Raw genomic sequence first — 15,925 nt, forward strand, 5'->3', positions numbered from 1 at the left:
ACTTGGTACAGTGATAGAGGATCCGTGCTTACAACTCGCTGAAAGCAATCGTGTATTTTTAAGTGAAGGTAGGTACATTGTTTTTTCAAAGTGCCATTGCATATTGGATAGGCAGTGTAGTGTAAGCATAACTTTACATGCACAGGGAAGCCAAAAAGCTCACTTGGCCGGCTTTATCGTGATGCTTCTTGATGGGGGTGGTTTGGAACGAAGCCCGTGCCATCTCTGCCATGTGCTGCATTCAGTCCCTCGGAAGAATGAGTGTGACACAGTTCTAGCCTCTGAGTTACTCACGGCTCAGCCACAGCCTCTTACCTGCGGGGTCAGGGAGCACAGTGGCCCCATCAGTCATCGTGTCTCTTTATGGTAGGGTCCCAGCCCACATTGGAATTTGGAAACTGGGACGGTCAGTGGGACATACCTAGTTGATGGGCACCGTTCGTTTCCCTTTGGTGTTTTAAAAATTAACAACCACATTAAAAAATAAACCAAATGGGAGATTTCTCATAAAAATCCCAAGATTGGGCATGTGGCTGTAGCAGAGGAGTCCTCCTGCTCTCGGTGGGACACGTGACATCCGTGTCACCCACTGCATCTGCTCTTGTCCCCATCGGGGCTTGTCCCCATCTGGGTTTCTGCCTGGCCTGTGTGGACCTCCGATTCTGTCCAGACCGGCCAGCTTGGGTTAGCTACAGCCCGGGGAGGGGGAAGCTCACCTGCCAGGGATAGAACAGAGCCACTTTGTGTCTAGCGGATGGGCCGTCAGCCCCCACAGACCCCCTTCATCTACTCCCGGGGGGTCCCTTGGGGGGAAAGTAGGGGGTGTGGGAGTGGGGGCTGCCTCTCGTCTCCATGGTAGATGGCCCACCTGTGTTCAAAGGCTCAGATGAAGTGAAATGCACATTAATAGCATCAGCAGTCAAGTTCTGCTGAAAGGCTTAGTTTTCTGTGATGACTCACATTGTAATTTGGGATGCCGCCTGCCCCGGCCCCTTTGTGACAGAGGGAGCACTGCTCCATTGCCGACCAGAGCACTGATCCACAGAGCTCTGGCGAGGGGCCGGGCTGACCAGTGGTGGGTTTACTGCACACACAGAGACGGTCGGCACACAACCCGTCACCAGCCCGGTAGTGTTGTCGTAGGTCTTAGACCCTTGGTGCCTCTGGCTGGGATGCCAGAACTGTGCCCAGCAGGGTGAAAGAAGTTCTGTGTACTGCCATTCGAAGGAAAGCCCAAGGAGCAGACGCTCTAACTAAAGTTAGATTAAAAAACAAAAAACTTTGTGTACTTGGAAATGGCTCTCTAAGCAACAGATTCAGGAAGAGTCCGTTATTCAAAGCCTGTTCCCCCCAACGTCCTCCTGTACCGTTAGTGGGCTGAGCTCATCTGCCTTGTCATCCGCCTTGTCATGGGGCACTGCCATGTTTCCCTTCTTGGAGTCAAAAACTTGAGGATCAAGGGATCAGGTCACATTGTTGATGAAGATTGAGATCTTTTTTTTGTTTTTTTTTTTAACCCTTAAATGGGAAAAGTCCAACAGAAACGTAGGATAATACAGTGAAGCCCATCGCCCAGCTAACATGGCAACTCGTGACTAATCTTGCTTTATCTGCACATCTGCTACCTACTTAAATGCATATTATTTTGAAGTAATTCTCAAGACATTGTTGCGTATCTAAGCAAAACTTTTTTCTCTGAATGAACGCTCAAGTCCTTTGTCACCACATCAAAAGCTTAAAGGCCAGACACCACAGTTCCAGTCTATACTTCATCGCTCGCCGGCCCCGGGGTCTTGGGTCAGCCCCGTAGCTCTGTGACTCACCATGTCCTCTGTAAAAGCACCCAGAACTGCTGTGTCCCAGCTCACCTCTGTGGCTGCTCATGAGGCCCTGATGAGATCATGAGGGGGTGGAAGCGGGGTGCACAGTGAGCTGATGCACAGATACAGACGATACAGACGACTGCACGTCGAACGTAGTTGCCACATGAATGGCCGCTGGCCCCCTCCCTGGTCTTCGGGAGCCGGTCACGGACCAGACTTCAGAAGTGGCATTGTTGCCTGTTCCCGTCTTTCTCCCGCATGGCTGAGCATCTAGAGAGCCCTTTTCCTAGGAGTTGATCGGAAGGTCACAGGCTGAGATGTGACCACTTGTACAGCCTCTCTGGCCCCGTGTCCCTGCCTACCAGCCTTTCCCAGTCCAGGCCCCCCCACCCCTTGGCCCGGTGTGCCCCAGCTCCCAGGTCCGATCCAGGGCCTGGCCTGCTCCCTCCTCAGGGCCGCGTGGGTGGGCCACCATGCCGGCCCCAGCAGGTGAGGGGCCCCTCTGACAGGCCCCTCAGAGGGCGAGTTGGCCCACAAGTGGTTTGGTCCCTTGGGGTCTTATTTTTTGCTCTTATTTCCTCTGCCTAAAAATAGCATTTTCTATCTATAGCTGCCTGGTTTGGAACAAAACGGTTTGTTGCTTAGAAGTTAGGGCAGCAAATTTCCTGAACGCCCGCCGCCCCAGTGTGTGGGGAGCCCCTGTTTCTGGTAGCCTGCTGGGAAGCAGGGGCCCTCATTAGCAAGAAGAGGGCAGTTGGTTGAACCAAATTGACTTTTAATAGAAAAGGAGAGAATATATACGGCAGTGGCCATATATAGCAGTCTCTCAGAATGAAGCAGCTGCTTGTCCGCGGACCAGTGTCCCCTTTTGTGGGCTGCTTCCCCAGCCCATGCAGTGCACGGAGTCCCCTTTCGTTAATTGTCCCATCGAAAGGGCATTTCCTGCTAACGAAAAAGCCATCTGTCCTCTCCTGGGCCTTGGCCTTTCGGCCCCCACAGGTAGGGCACGTGTTCCCAGGAGCGGTTGCTCTGTTCTGGGGAGGCCTGTGGCTTCGTGCGCCGGGCTCGGGATGTGGGGTTGGGCAGGCCTGGGTGCCCTTGTAAAGTGATGGGGACTCTCGCCAAGCCTCTCTCATATCAAGGTGATATTCGTGACTCGCCATCGCCGGTACTGATGATGTGAGGCGACGAGTGAACAGTGCCCCGCACGCACTCCTGTGAATCACAGCCGCGGGCTTGCAGGCTCGCTGTTTGTAGCTCATCTGCAATGACTTCGCCCCAGCCCCCAAGGAAGGCCTAGGGACACCCTGCTCCCAAGAAGAGAGGAGCCAGGGGGCTCCAAAGAGCTGTAGACCTCTGCTTGGCTTAGACATGGGGCTGCGTGCCCTGGGGTGGAGGTTTCCTGCTCTCAGAGAGGAGACAGTGCTGGTGGGCCCAGGGACTTGCTTGACACAGCTTCTTGGAGCAGGTCCTCCCGTTGTGCTGACTGCAGGTCTGATCGGAAGCAGGCACCCCGCCTCTGATCCAGCTCAAACGCACAAATCTGGCAACTTTGATACTTAGCAGAAGCCTGTCTTTTTTCTCGGTGGGTTTGGGGTGCTGAAGGGAGGAGTGATGTTATTAATTCTCTTAAGTCATCAACATGGTGGGACTAAGACTGGAAGTAATTGCCTCCAAAGTGTGTGGTTCAGCCTTTTATCTCAGGCGCTTCATCATGACCGTAGCCTTACAGGATACTGGGGCCCGAGGGATCCTCCGATCCTCCTCCGGCCCAGGGCGTTCGTACAGATCTGCAGACTAGAGCGTCTCCGCTGCCGCTTCAAGAGCAGGGCAGGGCGTGGGGGCGCGGCTGTGCACACAGCTCCTCAGAAGACTGGAGGTCTGGAAGCCCCCATCCGCTGTGCCTATGACACTTGATGGGCCTGTTGGGAAGCTTGGTACCAACCCAACAACCCCAGTTCTGGCTGCCTTTAAAAGAACCATGTCGGAAGGGCACTGGGGACAGAGACACCTAGGACTGGTTGACAGCTGGGGGCCAGGCTGGGGAACGCGCAGGACCCAGAGGGCACCAGGACGTGGGACAACCTTCTGGCCAAAGCCATCTTCCCACCTTCCCACTTCTTGGTGGCCGAGCTGGAACCACCTTGAGCTCTCTTGTCCCTTCTGGATTGAGGGGGTCCATCCGATAGGCTGGGGCCACTCCTCCAGACCTCAGATTGGGGCCTTCAGCTCCCTGCCTTCCGGTTCTCTGGATAAGGGTACCTGGAATTATTTTCTCCCCAAATCATACCTTTGAAGAAAGAAAAAAAAAAAAAAAAAAGCTAAGATCTGTTTAGAGATGGAAATGGCTATCAGCAAAGGTTACCAGGTGACTCCATGAGTGGGGCAGCCGGATTTGGTGACAGAGCAGCCAGGTGATTGAGGAAGGCACTGCTTGGGAGTTGCAGGAGGCCAGGGCACGGGAACCTGCCCTCGGCTGGTCTGGTTCTTGCCTGGGAGGGGCGTGTCCAGGACGCTGGGGGAGTGGGAGTCTGGGGGTTGGAGTAGAGGGTCGCGCCAGAGAGCCGGTCAGAGGGATGTGGTTTAGACTTGCGAAGTTGGAAGTGAGGCAGTCGGTGGCCTTCAGGGAGGAGAAAAGGGTGAGACTCACCTGGGGTCCCCCAGAAAGGTGGGGTGGGCCTGGGACCGCAGCACGGCACCGTGCGGATGACCGCAGAACTCGGGTTGGGCAAAGGGTGTTCCTGAACACAAGAGAAGTATATTCCTTTTTTTTTTTTTTTTTTTTTAAAGATTTTATTTATTTACTTGACAGATCACAAGTAGGCAGGGAGAGAGGAGGAAGCAGGCTCCTGGCTGAGCAGAGAGCCCGATGCGGGGCTCGATCCCAGGACCCTGAGATCATGACCTGAGCTGAAGGCAGAGGCTTTAACCCACTGAGCCACCCAGGCGCCCCAAGAGAAGTATATTCTCTCGCTTAAGGAGGAGATAGCGTGGCAGAGTGCATGAGAAGCACGCACAGTGTGAGCAGTAGGCAGGGTGCGGACATGCCCTTGACATAGGAAGCTGTGGTCAGAGGGAACGTGAGCTCTTGAGCAGGGGGCTGGCTCCTACAAGGACAGCAGTAGGAAGTGGGTTTTTTTTTTTGTTTTGGGGTATTTTTGTTTTTGGTCTTTTAGGTGGTTTTTGCTCCGTGAAAACAGGCATGTTTCTGAAAAATGAGAGTGGACAGCACGCCGGAGGGGCGGGAGAGCGGAGGGCGTGGAGGGGCTGTTAGCTCATCGCCATGCGGACGAGGTCGCTGGAAAGTCTGTCCGATGGGAGGGCTTGTGATCTGCCCACAGGGTACCTTTTTCTGAACCATACCCAAGAGTGGCCTTTTCGGTGGAAAATGTGCATTATCACTTTCAGAGGGAGGTGGGGCGTGCCGTTGTGTCATACTGGACGGACGGAGCGGCTCCTGCCCACGGGGAGCCCTGTCACCCCCGGGGCTGTGCTCCCGAAGGCCCCACAGCTGTGCGCCGGCTTCCCAGGCCGGGCCCCGCAGCAGCCGGGGCTCCGCATCCGCGGAGAAGCTTCCTGGCCGTCCTGCACCGGCCCGGCCCCCCCCCCCGCCCCCCCGGCCGTGCTCGGCCCTCGGTGTGGGAAGAGGAAGGTCGGCAAAGGCCCGGCGTACCGGGGGCTGCCGAGAACATTCGTGGAAAGAAGTGCGATCTGAGCCGTCCTCCGGAACGAGTGGGCAGGAATGTGGCTGAGGAGGCGGGAGGCTGGAGGGGGGCAGGAAGTAGACCCCCCGGGCCCGCCTCTGCCCCCAGCGCCGCGCAGCCGGGGCCGCGTGTCCCAGCGCCGCGCAGCGGGGGCCGCGTGTCCCAGCGCCATGCTCTCCCTGCGCTTGTCCCGCGTCTCTGGACCACCTGTCGCTGCCCACTTTTTATTGACGGGCTTTTCTTTTCTTTTTTAAACTTTGAACAAGTTTACTTAAAAAGATTTGACCCCTGCCGTGATTTGCATGTTGGTGTGATTGTCCTGGTCTTGTCATTAGCTTTTCTGGGCCCCTCTGCCTGGGTCACGACTCTCCCTTGGATGGTCCGCGTGGCTGTGACCTTCACTGCCACCAGTGTGACTGGTCCTTTTCTTTTCAACTTCAACAGGCCTTAGGTACACAAGGAAGTCTCTTTCTCTGCGCGGAGTCAAGCACAGATGAAGTGTCCTGGGCTGACCCCTTCATCTGCGTCTCCCTCCTAGCAGTGGCCTTAGCCATCAGCTTGGTGGCTCCTCTTCCAGGCCTTTCCTGCAGTACTTCATTAGTTTTCTCGTTATTTCTAACCTAAGTGGTATCATACTGTTTGTATGCTGGCTGCTTCTCACAAATCTGTTGAAATTATCGTAATAAGTTAAAACTATTAAATACTTTTTATTTGGGGCGCCTGGGTGGCTCGGGGTTAAAGCCTCTGCCTTTGGCTCAGGTCATGGTCCCAGAGTCCTGAGATTGAGCCCCACATCGGGCTCTCTCCTCAGCAGGAAGCCTGCTTCCCCCTCTCTCTCTCTGCCTGCTTCTCTCTCTATTTGTGATCTCTGTCTGTCAAATAAATAAGTAAAATCTTTAAAAAAAATACTTTTTATTTAAAAAAGTATCACGGTACACAAGAGGGTAATTCCAAGACACAAAGCTGACCGTGTCCTTTCTCTGCTTCCGACTCTGCAAGGCTCTGCAAGGAGGCCTTCCCCTGGGCTGCAGGGCCCTGTGCGTGCGGCTCCTGCTCCCGCTGCAGCCTCAGCGGCCCCCGGCTCTCTCCTGTCCTCAGCTCCCCTGCAGCCCAGGGATGGTGAACGCTGCCGGGGTTCTGTATGTACCCCCCCCCGCCCGCCGTGTATGGACTGGCAGCCTCAGGACAGTGGAGGGGGCTTCCCTGTGCAGCGCTGGGAAGCGTGGAGGCAGGACAGCATACATATCTGAGCCCCGGCTCCAGCCATGCTACTGGGCTCCCCTCTGCTCACTGTGCCCCGGGGGTGCAGCGTGGGTGCGCCAGCCGCCTGTGCACCTGGGCCTAGCTGCCCATCTGGAAGAGACTGGTGCCTGCCTCAGAGGGCTGCTGGCAGGACGGACTGATGGCTGGAAAGTGCCCGCTGCAGGGCCTCTCCCCGGGGTGTGCCCCGTGAGTGCCAGTGCTCTTACCCTGTCTGGTCATCGTTGGTCTTCGCTGCTGCCACCCCACTCCTGACCTGGAGCCGGCACGCAGGCTGGCATGGAGTGTTCAGTGCGTGTCTGGATGGCGGATAAAGGGAAGAAGGTAGAGCCCCAGCGCGGGTGAGGCGGTGCAGGGCCAGGCTCCTTACGGGGAAATGTGCGGAGCCGGGCATAGTGCTGGCAGGGGCAGCAGGTAGGGGCTTCCAGCAAGGGCAGGAAGAGCTGGGCAGGGTCAGACACCATTTCGTGGGCCTCCCTGCTCACAGCACCCTCCGGGTCTGAGTCCTGGAGGAAGGAAGAAGCCGCACGATTGGCACTGACCCAAGGGGGCTGGGCCTTCACCCGTTCCTGGCTCTCCTGTTCCGGGCTCGCGTGGATGGAAGGACTACGACAGTCCCACGTTCTGGATCCCCCCGCCCATCCCATTTCTCTCCAGGCACGGCTGCCGTGGAGGAGCTGGAGGACTTTATCAACAACATTAACAGTGTCCTGGAGTCCCTGTATATCGAGATCAAGAAGGGAGCCACCGAAGACGACGGGAGACCGGTTTACGCACTGGTGAGCGCGCGCCGGCGCCCTCTGCTGGTGTCCGTGCAGGACTGCGGTGGGTGGAGGTGGCAGTGCCCGTTGCAGCCGCCCTGCCGCGGGAGACACACACACTCGACACACTCGGCCTAGCCTGGCCGTCTGGCCTACCGGGTCACCGGCGCTGCTGTCCGTGTCCTGTGCCGTGATGAGGGCCGGGGGCTGGCAGCTCAGTGCTCACTTCACTGCCCAAGACGGGATTTGTTTGTTGACAGCTAAATGCATGAAGTACCTTCAAATGTGTGCAATGCTAGCATCAAAGGGAGGAAGGTGGTTTTTCGTTTGGAATAAAATGTGGACCCTGTGAGAAGAAAGAAGGTGTGGGGCGCTGGGATTGAGAGCCATCGGGGCCTCCTGGCCGGGGAGCGAGGGGAGAAACAGGGTGGAGCAGACAAGGTCCCCAGTCTGGGCCAGGACACTGCCGTAGGCCCCTCTAAGGAGACCAGGCTCCCACCAGCCAGGCCCACCTGAGAGGGGCGCGGCCAGGCGCTCATACTCGTCCAGGGCAGAGGGCTGTGGTGTCAAGTGACTATGGATACACTGGATTACATCGGTTAATCAGAGCTGTTCACTGCTGGACTTGTCAGTGCCTTTTGCACGTGAATCTCCGTTCAGTGTGCAGACAAGTTCCCCAGATGTATCTGGGTTTGGAAGGTATTACACCACCTTCGGAGTTCTGAGAACCTCTGAGAAGCAGACTAGAGCTAGAGATAGAGGTCTATCACATAGGGACTGGTCACAGATCCAGCTCTGTGGCCGGCAGCCCCTGGACATCAGTGCTCAGGTACCAGTGAGGGGCCCAGCCTGACCACCGTGCTGACCTCTTTTGTAGGTGAATCTGGCAACGACTTCTGTTTCCAAAATGGCCTCAGACTTTGCAGAGAATGAGCTGGATCTGTTCAGAAAGGCCGTAAGTACAGTAGCTCCTGTTTAATGGCTGGGCTTCTTCTGGAGAACCTGCTGTCTTCCATGGTCAGGATGGAAACCATGATCTTGGAGGGTCACCACTGCTGTCCCAGGTGGCTGTGTACAGGGAGTCACAGCAGCTCACTGTCGCCTGCTGATGATGGGAGGGCGCCATGGAAGGACGAGGCAGATTGGCTTTGCACCAGGCCTCCGGGTGTGCAACGCGGGCCACCAAGTGTTACTGCCTGGTGCTCGCACCATGGTCCGGGCCCGCAGCAGCAGCAGCAAGCTTGCTAGAAAGGCTGAATCCCAGCCCCCACCGCCCCAGACTGTTGGATCTGGGTCTGCATTTTAACAAGGTGCCTGATGGGCTTTTTCCGCAGTCTCGTTGGAGAGGCGCTGCTCTCTCCCCAGCATCAGTGCGTTGGCTCAGCCTTCCTGTCACTCGCCCGGCTGAGCACTGGCCACCACAGTGGTTCTCAGCCGTGGGGGCATCTTCTAAGGACCAGGACATAAAGACAGTCGAGACATTCTGGCCTCATCCAGATCTGGCCAGTCCCGGTCTCTGGTGACTAGTCTTACAACCGTTCCTTTCTGAGCCTCCTCTGGGGACTGTCAACTCCCCAACTCCCGAGCGTGCCTGCTCCCTGCCCCTCCCTGGCTCTGCTGTCCCGTCCTGTCTGCCTCCAGCTGGTCCCCACCCCCGATGCTTCCCCGTGTGGGGTGCCGCCTCCATTCATCCCCCAGCTTCTCTCCCTTCGGGGGGGGAGGGGGGCGAGAGAGGATTCTTGATTGGAGCGCATTAAGGTCCGTCATTTGGCATGATGTCGCAGGCTGAGCACCGAGTCAGAAGGACGGCCTGTGGCTGTCGGTGCCCTACGTGACCAGCCTCCTGAAAGAGCGTCTGGGGGCCCAGTTCTGCCCGTGGTCAGGAGCGGTTTTGCCGCCCTCTCCCCGCCAGGATCGGGGTTCTTGCTCAGACATTGCTTTTACCGATTTGATGGATAAAGGTGGTACATGTTGCTGTCTTCCAGTTGGAACTGATTATTGACTCGGAAACTGGCTTTGCGTCTTCCACGAATATTTTGAACCTGGTTGACCAACTTAAAGGCAAGAAGATGAGGAAGAAGGAGGCGGAGCAGGTGCTGCAGAAGTTTGTACAGAACAAATGGCTGATCGAGGTAGTGCATCCCCTGGTGCCCCAGCTCGGCTCACTGTTTCCATGACAAATTTCCCTCCCAAACCACACGATCTGGTGGTTGTCCATTGAGCTGGGCCGTGTCAGGTGCCTGACCTGCTTTCACGCTCACCGGGACCCTATGGGAAGAGCTCGGAGCCTCCTGCTCGCTCCCATGAGGGGCCCGCAGCACGGCAGCCAGAAGTGCAGAGCAGGGACTGCACCCAGGCTTGGGGCCTTGGGCTGCAGATGTGGGGCGGAGGGCACGGCTCTGGCATCAGATTTGAGCCTGGTTCCTGGCCGGGGCAGCAGGAGCCCCTCTTCTGTGAGCAAGGAGGAGTCCTGTCCGCAGCCCGGCAGGAACGGGATGGCCGGCGTCCAGCGCCTGGTGCCGGGCTCCCGGAGGATCGCTGTCCTGGTGGTTCTCACCGTCAGTGTTACACACGATTCAGGGCCTCTCGCTTAGACGCTGGCTGGAAGGAGCCAGGAGGATGTGGGGGCAGGTGCTGGAGGAGCTGGGGATGGCCAGGAAGGGACCAGATGGTGCTGACGTCTCCGTTTCTAGACCCCGTGGCTGCCACTGCTGACTGGAGCAGAGCAGATGTTTCCGGGCTTTTCCCGCAGAAGGCAGTGCTGCTGCCAGGAACCCCGAGGCTGGCTGGCCCCATGCTGACCCGACCTCAGCCGTGGCCCTGAGTGCCTGTGTCTGCGCCCGGCGTGCTCAGGGCAGCCCTCCACTTCCTCATGCCGTGGTCAGAGCCGCAGCTGGGGGCCGCTGCTCATGGTGCGGTGCTGCGCCACATCCCTTCCGGGGAGAGCCTGCCTCGGGGCCCACTGCAGCCTCGGGTCTGCCCCCTGCCCTGAGATGACCGGGAGCCCCCGGCTCTGGTGCTGAGCCAGACGTGCCGCAGCTGCATGGCGTGGGTGATGTCCCCGGTCTGGCGGGGGCAGAGCCCCATCCAGGCCCGGGCTTGGGTCACAGCCGCTCCCAATACCTGCTGTGTCCTGGGCTCTCTTCCTCTGTGGGCAGGCCCGGCAGGAGGGAATGTTCTTGGGCAGTACTTGGGTGCTAACCCACTGAGCTACGACTCCTCATGCCTTACCGTCCGGCGGACGCTCCAGCCACGTGGCTGGGACCAGGGCTGGGCCCGGAGGGGACGTTCCAGGGGGACAGGACTTACTTCAAAATTTCTCCCAAACAGACAAGGTGTACTTGCTCCTCATGGGGAGGTGAGAAAATCCTGGATTTTCAGGAGGAAACTCACTGTAGTCACCTGCTGGTCCGCCCTGGAGCCATGCGCTCCGTGCAGCCGAGCACCTGCTTTGGCCCTGCAACTTGTGCACATCCAGGGCACACACAGGATTGTGTCCCAGTGGCGGGGTCTGGGGAGGCGCTCAGGGGCATGGAGCCTTGGAGCATGGGCCTCTGCTGACGGCCGCACCTCCAGGCCTCAGGGGCTGCTGCGCCGTGGGGCCTGGGAGATCTTGGAAAGTTGGGTCTTCTTTGGGGTTAGGGCACCTCGCCTGCCCTCCCTGTGACAGGGTCCCTACAGGATTGAGCAGGGTCATGAGCGATGAGGGCCAGGCACACAGTCCACGTTTAGTAAATGTGACTCAGGCCTGACAGGGAATGTGAGCTTGTTCAGCGGGGCCTCGGGCATTCCATGGTCTTGGCGCTGGGTCGACTTCACCTTCCCTGGGAGTTTCATCACCAGGCTGCCGAGCGCGGAGCCCCACACTAGGCCTGGGGACACGAGCAGAACCGGGCCTGGCGCTGCCGCCTGGGGCCCATGGTCTGGGAGGGGCCGGAGACTGGGCAGGCGGCTCGCTGAGGTCCAGCTGCAGAGTGGAGGAGACACAGGACACTCCTCCCCAACTGAGGTGCTGACCCTGGAGCTGAAGGCGGGACAGGGATACAGGAGGGCTGCCTGGGGGAGGCCTGCAGGGGGGCTGTGGCCGGCCTCGCTCAGGGGGCTGCTGGCATCTCCCCCCACCCCCGGTTCATGCTTGTGCGGCACAAGTGAGCTGCCGAGGTAGGGGCACGGGGAGCCTCACCTTGGCTTCCTTTTCGGTCTCGGCCTAGGTTTTGCCGGCTCGCGGCTGTGCCGAGGGGCCGGCGTGGACACCTGTTGGCCGGGGCTGGTGGAAACGGGCCGCGAGGGGCACGCAGCCCTGAGCAGCTCCCTGGGCCGTGCGCCTGCCGGGCGGGCGAGGGGCCGGCGAGCAGGGGCTGAGTCGTTGCCGCGCCCCGTTCTGTCGTGCAGAAGGAAGGAGAGTTCACGCTGCACAGCCGGGCCATCCTGGAGATGGAGCAGTACATCCGCGAGACGTACCCTGACGCCGTGAAGATCTGCAACATCTGCCACAGCCTCCTCATCCAGGTACCCTACTGGCCGGCTTGGCGGGTGACCAGAGGGCCTCCGCTCGGCTTCGTCCGGGGCCAGCATGCGCGTGCCTACCTGCCCTCCCCCGGTCCCTCAGCTCTAGGCCGGGGCTCTCAGAGGCCGCGGGTAGCCCGTGTCATCCTGGCGCCGGCGTGGGAACGTCTGGCCATGGGGACCGCTGCTGTGCTGCTCTGCGCGGCCTCTCTGCCGGGGCTCCCCTGCGGGCGGGCCAGCGCCGGACGCCTGGGGTTCTTCCCCGACTCCTCCCTCTCCTGCGCCGTCAGCTGCGCTCCGGGAGCCTCTCTGCACAGCTCTCCGGGAACTGATGCCTTGGGCTGGCTTCCTGGACGCGCGATTTCTGGCACGGCGGACACGTTTTCCTAAAGCCTTTGCTCCACCTTTCCAAACAGCCTTCTGGAAGGCTGAAGCCATGTGCTCGGCTCTGCACGCTCGGAGGGCCCTGTGCTCTGGGAGCCCGAGTTCCTGGGGTGGCCTGGCCCGCCGTTCACCAAGTTCTGCCCATTAGAGTTCTGTTTAAGATTTTTATTTGCGAGAGAAAGAACACGGTGGCGGGGAGCGGGTGGGGGCAGAGGGAGAGGGAGAACCAGGCTTCCCACTGAGCAGAAAGCCTGCTGCAGGGCTCCATCCCAGGACGCCTCATGACCTGAGCCACAGGCAGCCGCTTAACCCACCCGGCGCCCCGCTGTTAGAGTTTGGAGTGTCCTCCATCTACATTCGTCTCTCGGAATTCTTTAGTAACGATTCTTACACGCTCCTGTGCTGAGGGCTTTGGGGTTCTCCGTGTCCATCTCAGGCCTGGAGGACAAAACTCTGGAGCCTGCTGGACCTTCTCCTCGCCCCTGTGGAAGGGTTGTGAGCTCAGAGGGGTGCACAAGGCTCCATGGCCATCCCCTTGCTGGTTTCAGGGTCAAAGCTGCGAGACGTGTGGGATCCGAATGCACTTACCTTGTGTGGCGAAGTATTTCCAGTCCAATTCCGAGCCGCGCTGCCCCCACTGTAATGACTACTGGCCCCACGAGATACCAGGTTCGTGTCCCTGTGGTGCTCGGGGGCTGCCCCCTGAGGTCTGGGAGGGGCTGGTGGCAGGACTGAGGGGACACCTGGGAATGGGGAGCGCTCAGGGCTCAGGGCTCCGCACGTGCAGGTCTGTGTGAGCAGGACCCGACCCCCCAGGCCGAAGGGTCTTCTGCAGTGTGCGGAGGCCTTCCCGCTCGCATACTTCCCAGGGCTCTCAGAACCCAGGGGAGCTCCCAGGGACGAGGCCCCCCCACCCTGGCAGCCATCCCCGGGTGGGAGGTGACCCCCGCCTTCCTGGCGGCAGCATGGTTGGGGTGGGGATCCGCAGGGAGGGGGGAGGACAGAGCCCTCGGCAGGCGACACGTAGCTGTGGCCATGAGCTGCTGCTCACAGTACCTTCTGGTCTTTTCTGTGCCCAGAAGTCTTCGACCCTGAGAAGGAGCGGGAGGCTGCTACATCCAGGGCCACCAAGAGGTCCCTCCGGTCCCGGCAACACTAGCTGGTGCGCTGTGGGGGGCTGTAGAAGAGCTGGTTTGGGAGAGAAGCGGCGTGTCCAACCCACCTGCTTTGTGTTCACGTGTGAGCAGGTTTGGAATAAAGTCACTAAGGGGTCCTCGCTGCAGCCTCGGTCTGTGGTCACGCGCCCCAGGAGGCTTCCTGTGGCGGCTGGTCCTCTCCTGGGCTTCCGGCTAACGGAGAACCCCTTGGCTTGGGTCCCAGCCGGGCAAGCTGGCCGAGCTCCTCCCGCACAACACCGGCCCGGCGGCTCTGCCTCAGGCCCCTGCTTGGGTCCCCTGTCCCATCAACCCCGGCCCTCCCCAGCCTCCCACAGTCCAGACCCTCTGGCCCAAGATGCAGCTTGCCTGATGGCTGGGGGCTGCTCTCCTCACTGGGTTCCTCCACCCCTGCCTGGTGCCGGGCAGCCCCGCTGTCAGCCGTCCTTCGGCCTAGACGCCTCCACCCCGGCTCTCCCGCACTGAGCCAGCCACAAGCCCTGTCCAAGCGCCCTGCCTCCTCCACCCCCGCGGGCTCTGCTCCTGGCCTCAGCCGGCCCGCTGGATCCGGGCTTTCCCACCGCGGCGATCTGCACCCCCACCCTGTCAATGTGCCGCGCTGCCTGAGACCAAGGACTCCGGGCCAGTGCTGAGGCCCATCTCACTGGCCCCCTGGCCTGGTTCTTGCCCTGCCCCCATGGTGTTTCCTGCTGTTCCGAAAGCGCCTCTGTTCCTGGCCGCTGAGGCTTTGCACGTGTTGTGCCCTCAGCCCGCACATGTTCCCTGGTTTCCCACCATTGGCCTGCGCCCCGGCCGCTCTCTGGATGTCCAGCTTCCAGCCCCCGGTGCCCAATTCCCCACACGTCTCTGCTCAGTGCACCTGCCACACTCCTGACTCCCGCCTCCCTGTCTTCCACCCGGATCAGTCAGCCCAGCCCCGTCTGGCTAGAACAAGGAAGGACCGGCCAGAGCCAGCGGGCCCGGCGGTCACCAGGCCTCCACACCGCTGCCCCTGCTGTATTTTCACAGAGTGGGCCTTGTGCTCACGGTCTCCTGGGAGATCCAGCCACTTTCTTCCCGCTGACCCTCCTTCCGGGCCTCACACACCAACGCCCCGTGTGGGGAGGAAGAGGGCGCGTCTCGTTACCCCGCTCGCCTGCCCCAGCGAACAGCGCCCTCGGCTGCTTACCGTCCAGGGCGTGCGCAAATCGGGGCTTGCCTGGGGCCACCGGGTTATCTCCTAAAGAGAACCAGATGCTCTTATCAGGCAAACGGGGAATGGACTGCGCACCACATGGGCGGGGGTCTCCACCCGTGGGGTGTCCAGCATCTAGAACGTGATATGGTGCTGGCTGGGGGCAGGCTGGCCCTCCCGGCCTCGGGGGGTCTCATCGCGCGGCTCCCAGGCTGTGAGGCTGCTTCCAGCTGGAGCTCCCAGCGCAGCCCCCCCAGAGAGCCCACGGGTGCCCCCCGCCTGCGTGGGGAGGTCAGTAGTGTCGAGCGGGCAACGGAAAGCATCCCCACCGGCTTAACCAGAGAAGGGCTTTCTCGGAAGGGTACGGGAAGCCTGCCGAGGGGACAGGAGGGCAGGAAAGTCGGTGGCAAAGGGATGAACCTTGGAGCCGGGGGGCTGGGAGGGCCCTGGGGGTTCCTACGGCCCACTTCCTGCCTGACCAGCCAGGTCTGGCCTTGAGGAGGGGCAGGGTCATACCATGCAGGTCCAGGGCAGTCCTAGCTGTGGCTCCAGAAGCTCTTAGCCCCCGGCCCCTGGGGTCACGGGCCCGCCGGCGTCTCAGTTTCCCTGTGTTGACGCAACGTGAACTTCCCGGGGACTCCTTGACAGCAGCTGACAGAACCTCACACGCGGTTCTGAAGACCGTCTGTGCTCGAGGCTTCTGGGATCGGGCCACTGCCCGCCCCCCTGCCAGCTGTCGTCCCTGCTCTGCTGATGTTCCTGACTTGGTCCTTCCGGGAACTGATGGGACAGGGGACACTCAGGCTGCTCCGCTTCCCGGGCTCATCCTGTCCCTCCTCACAGCAGCTCGCAGACCCATCTCCCTGGCTCCACACCCTCGTCCCTCCGCCGCCGGTGCAGCCCGGGCTCCCTGTGCCCGCCCAGCGCCAGCGCCTTCCTGCCCCAGGGCTGCTGCACCTGCTGCTCCCCCTCAACCCTCGTGGCTGGTTCCGGCCTTGTTACTCCGGCAGATGTTGTCTGTGCTACGTGCCGTCCCCGGTCCCCCCGGTTCGGGTCCCTTCACAGCCCTCGCCGTGCTCTGTACCTTACTGCCATGTCCCTCCTCTCCGGATGCCAGGGCAGGGCCGCGTCCGGCTCG

General features: G+C 60.3%; 1 protein-coding gene and 1 long non-coding RNA gene across 5 annotated transcripts in view; one reads left to right on the top strand and one right to left on the bottom strand.

Moving 5' to 3' along the window:
* Positions 1 to 13,714, top strand: part of NSMCE1 (NSE1 homolog, SMC5-SMC6 complex component) — a 74,183-nt gene extending 60,469 nt beyond the window's left edge. For 3 of the 4 annotated variants that reach the window (XM_059154848.1, XM_059154849.1, XM_059154846.1), the window contains 6 exons: positions 7,445 to 7,566; positions 8,426 to 8,503; positions 9,534 to 9,680; positions 11,941 to 12,057; positions 12,987 to 13,107; positions 13,518 to 13,714. In XM_059154848.1, the coding sequence (XP_059010831.1) occupies positions 7,445 to 7,566; positions 8,426 to 8,503; positions 9,534 to 9,680; positions 11,941 to 12,057; positions 12,987 to 13,107; positions 13,518 to 13,597 (665 nt within the window). In that variant the 3' untranslated portion in view covers positions 13,598 to 13,714. The remainder of the gene's footprint in view (positions 1 to 7,444; positions 7,567 to 8,425; positions 8,504 to 9,533; positions 9,681 to 11,940; positions 12,058 to 12,986; positions 13,108 to 13,517) is intronic. The other variant, XM_059154847.1, reaches the window with a different exon arrangement.
* On the bottom strand, positions 12,589 to 13,617 carry LOC131819621 (uncharacterized). Its single transcript, XR_009349264.1, has 2 exons — positions 13,495 to 13,617; positions 12,589 to 13,181 (listed from the first exon to the last, which is right to left on the bottom strand). It is a non-coding gene; the product is annotated as an uncharacterized LOC131819621 (long non-coding RNA).
* Positions 13,715 to 15,925: the final 2,211 nt, after the last annotated feature.

Source organism: Mustela lutreola, chromosome 17 (genome assembly GCF_030435805.1).
Source record: "Mustela lutreola isolate mMusLut2 chromosome 17, mMusLut2.pri, whole genome shotgun sequence".
Lineage (NCBI taxonomy): Eukaryota > Metazoa > Chordata > Mammalia > Carnivora > Mustelidae > Mustela > Mustela lutreola.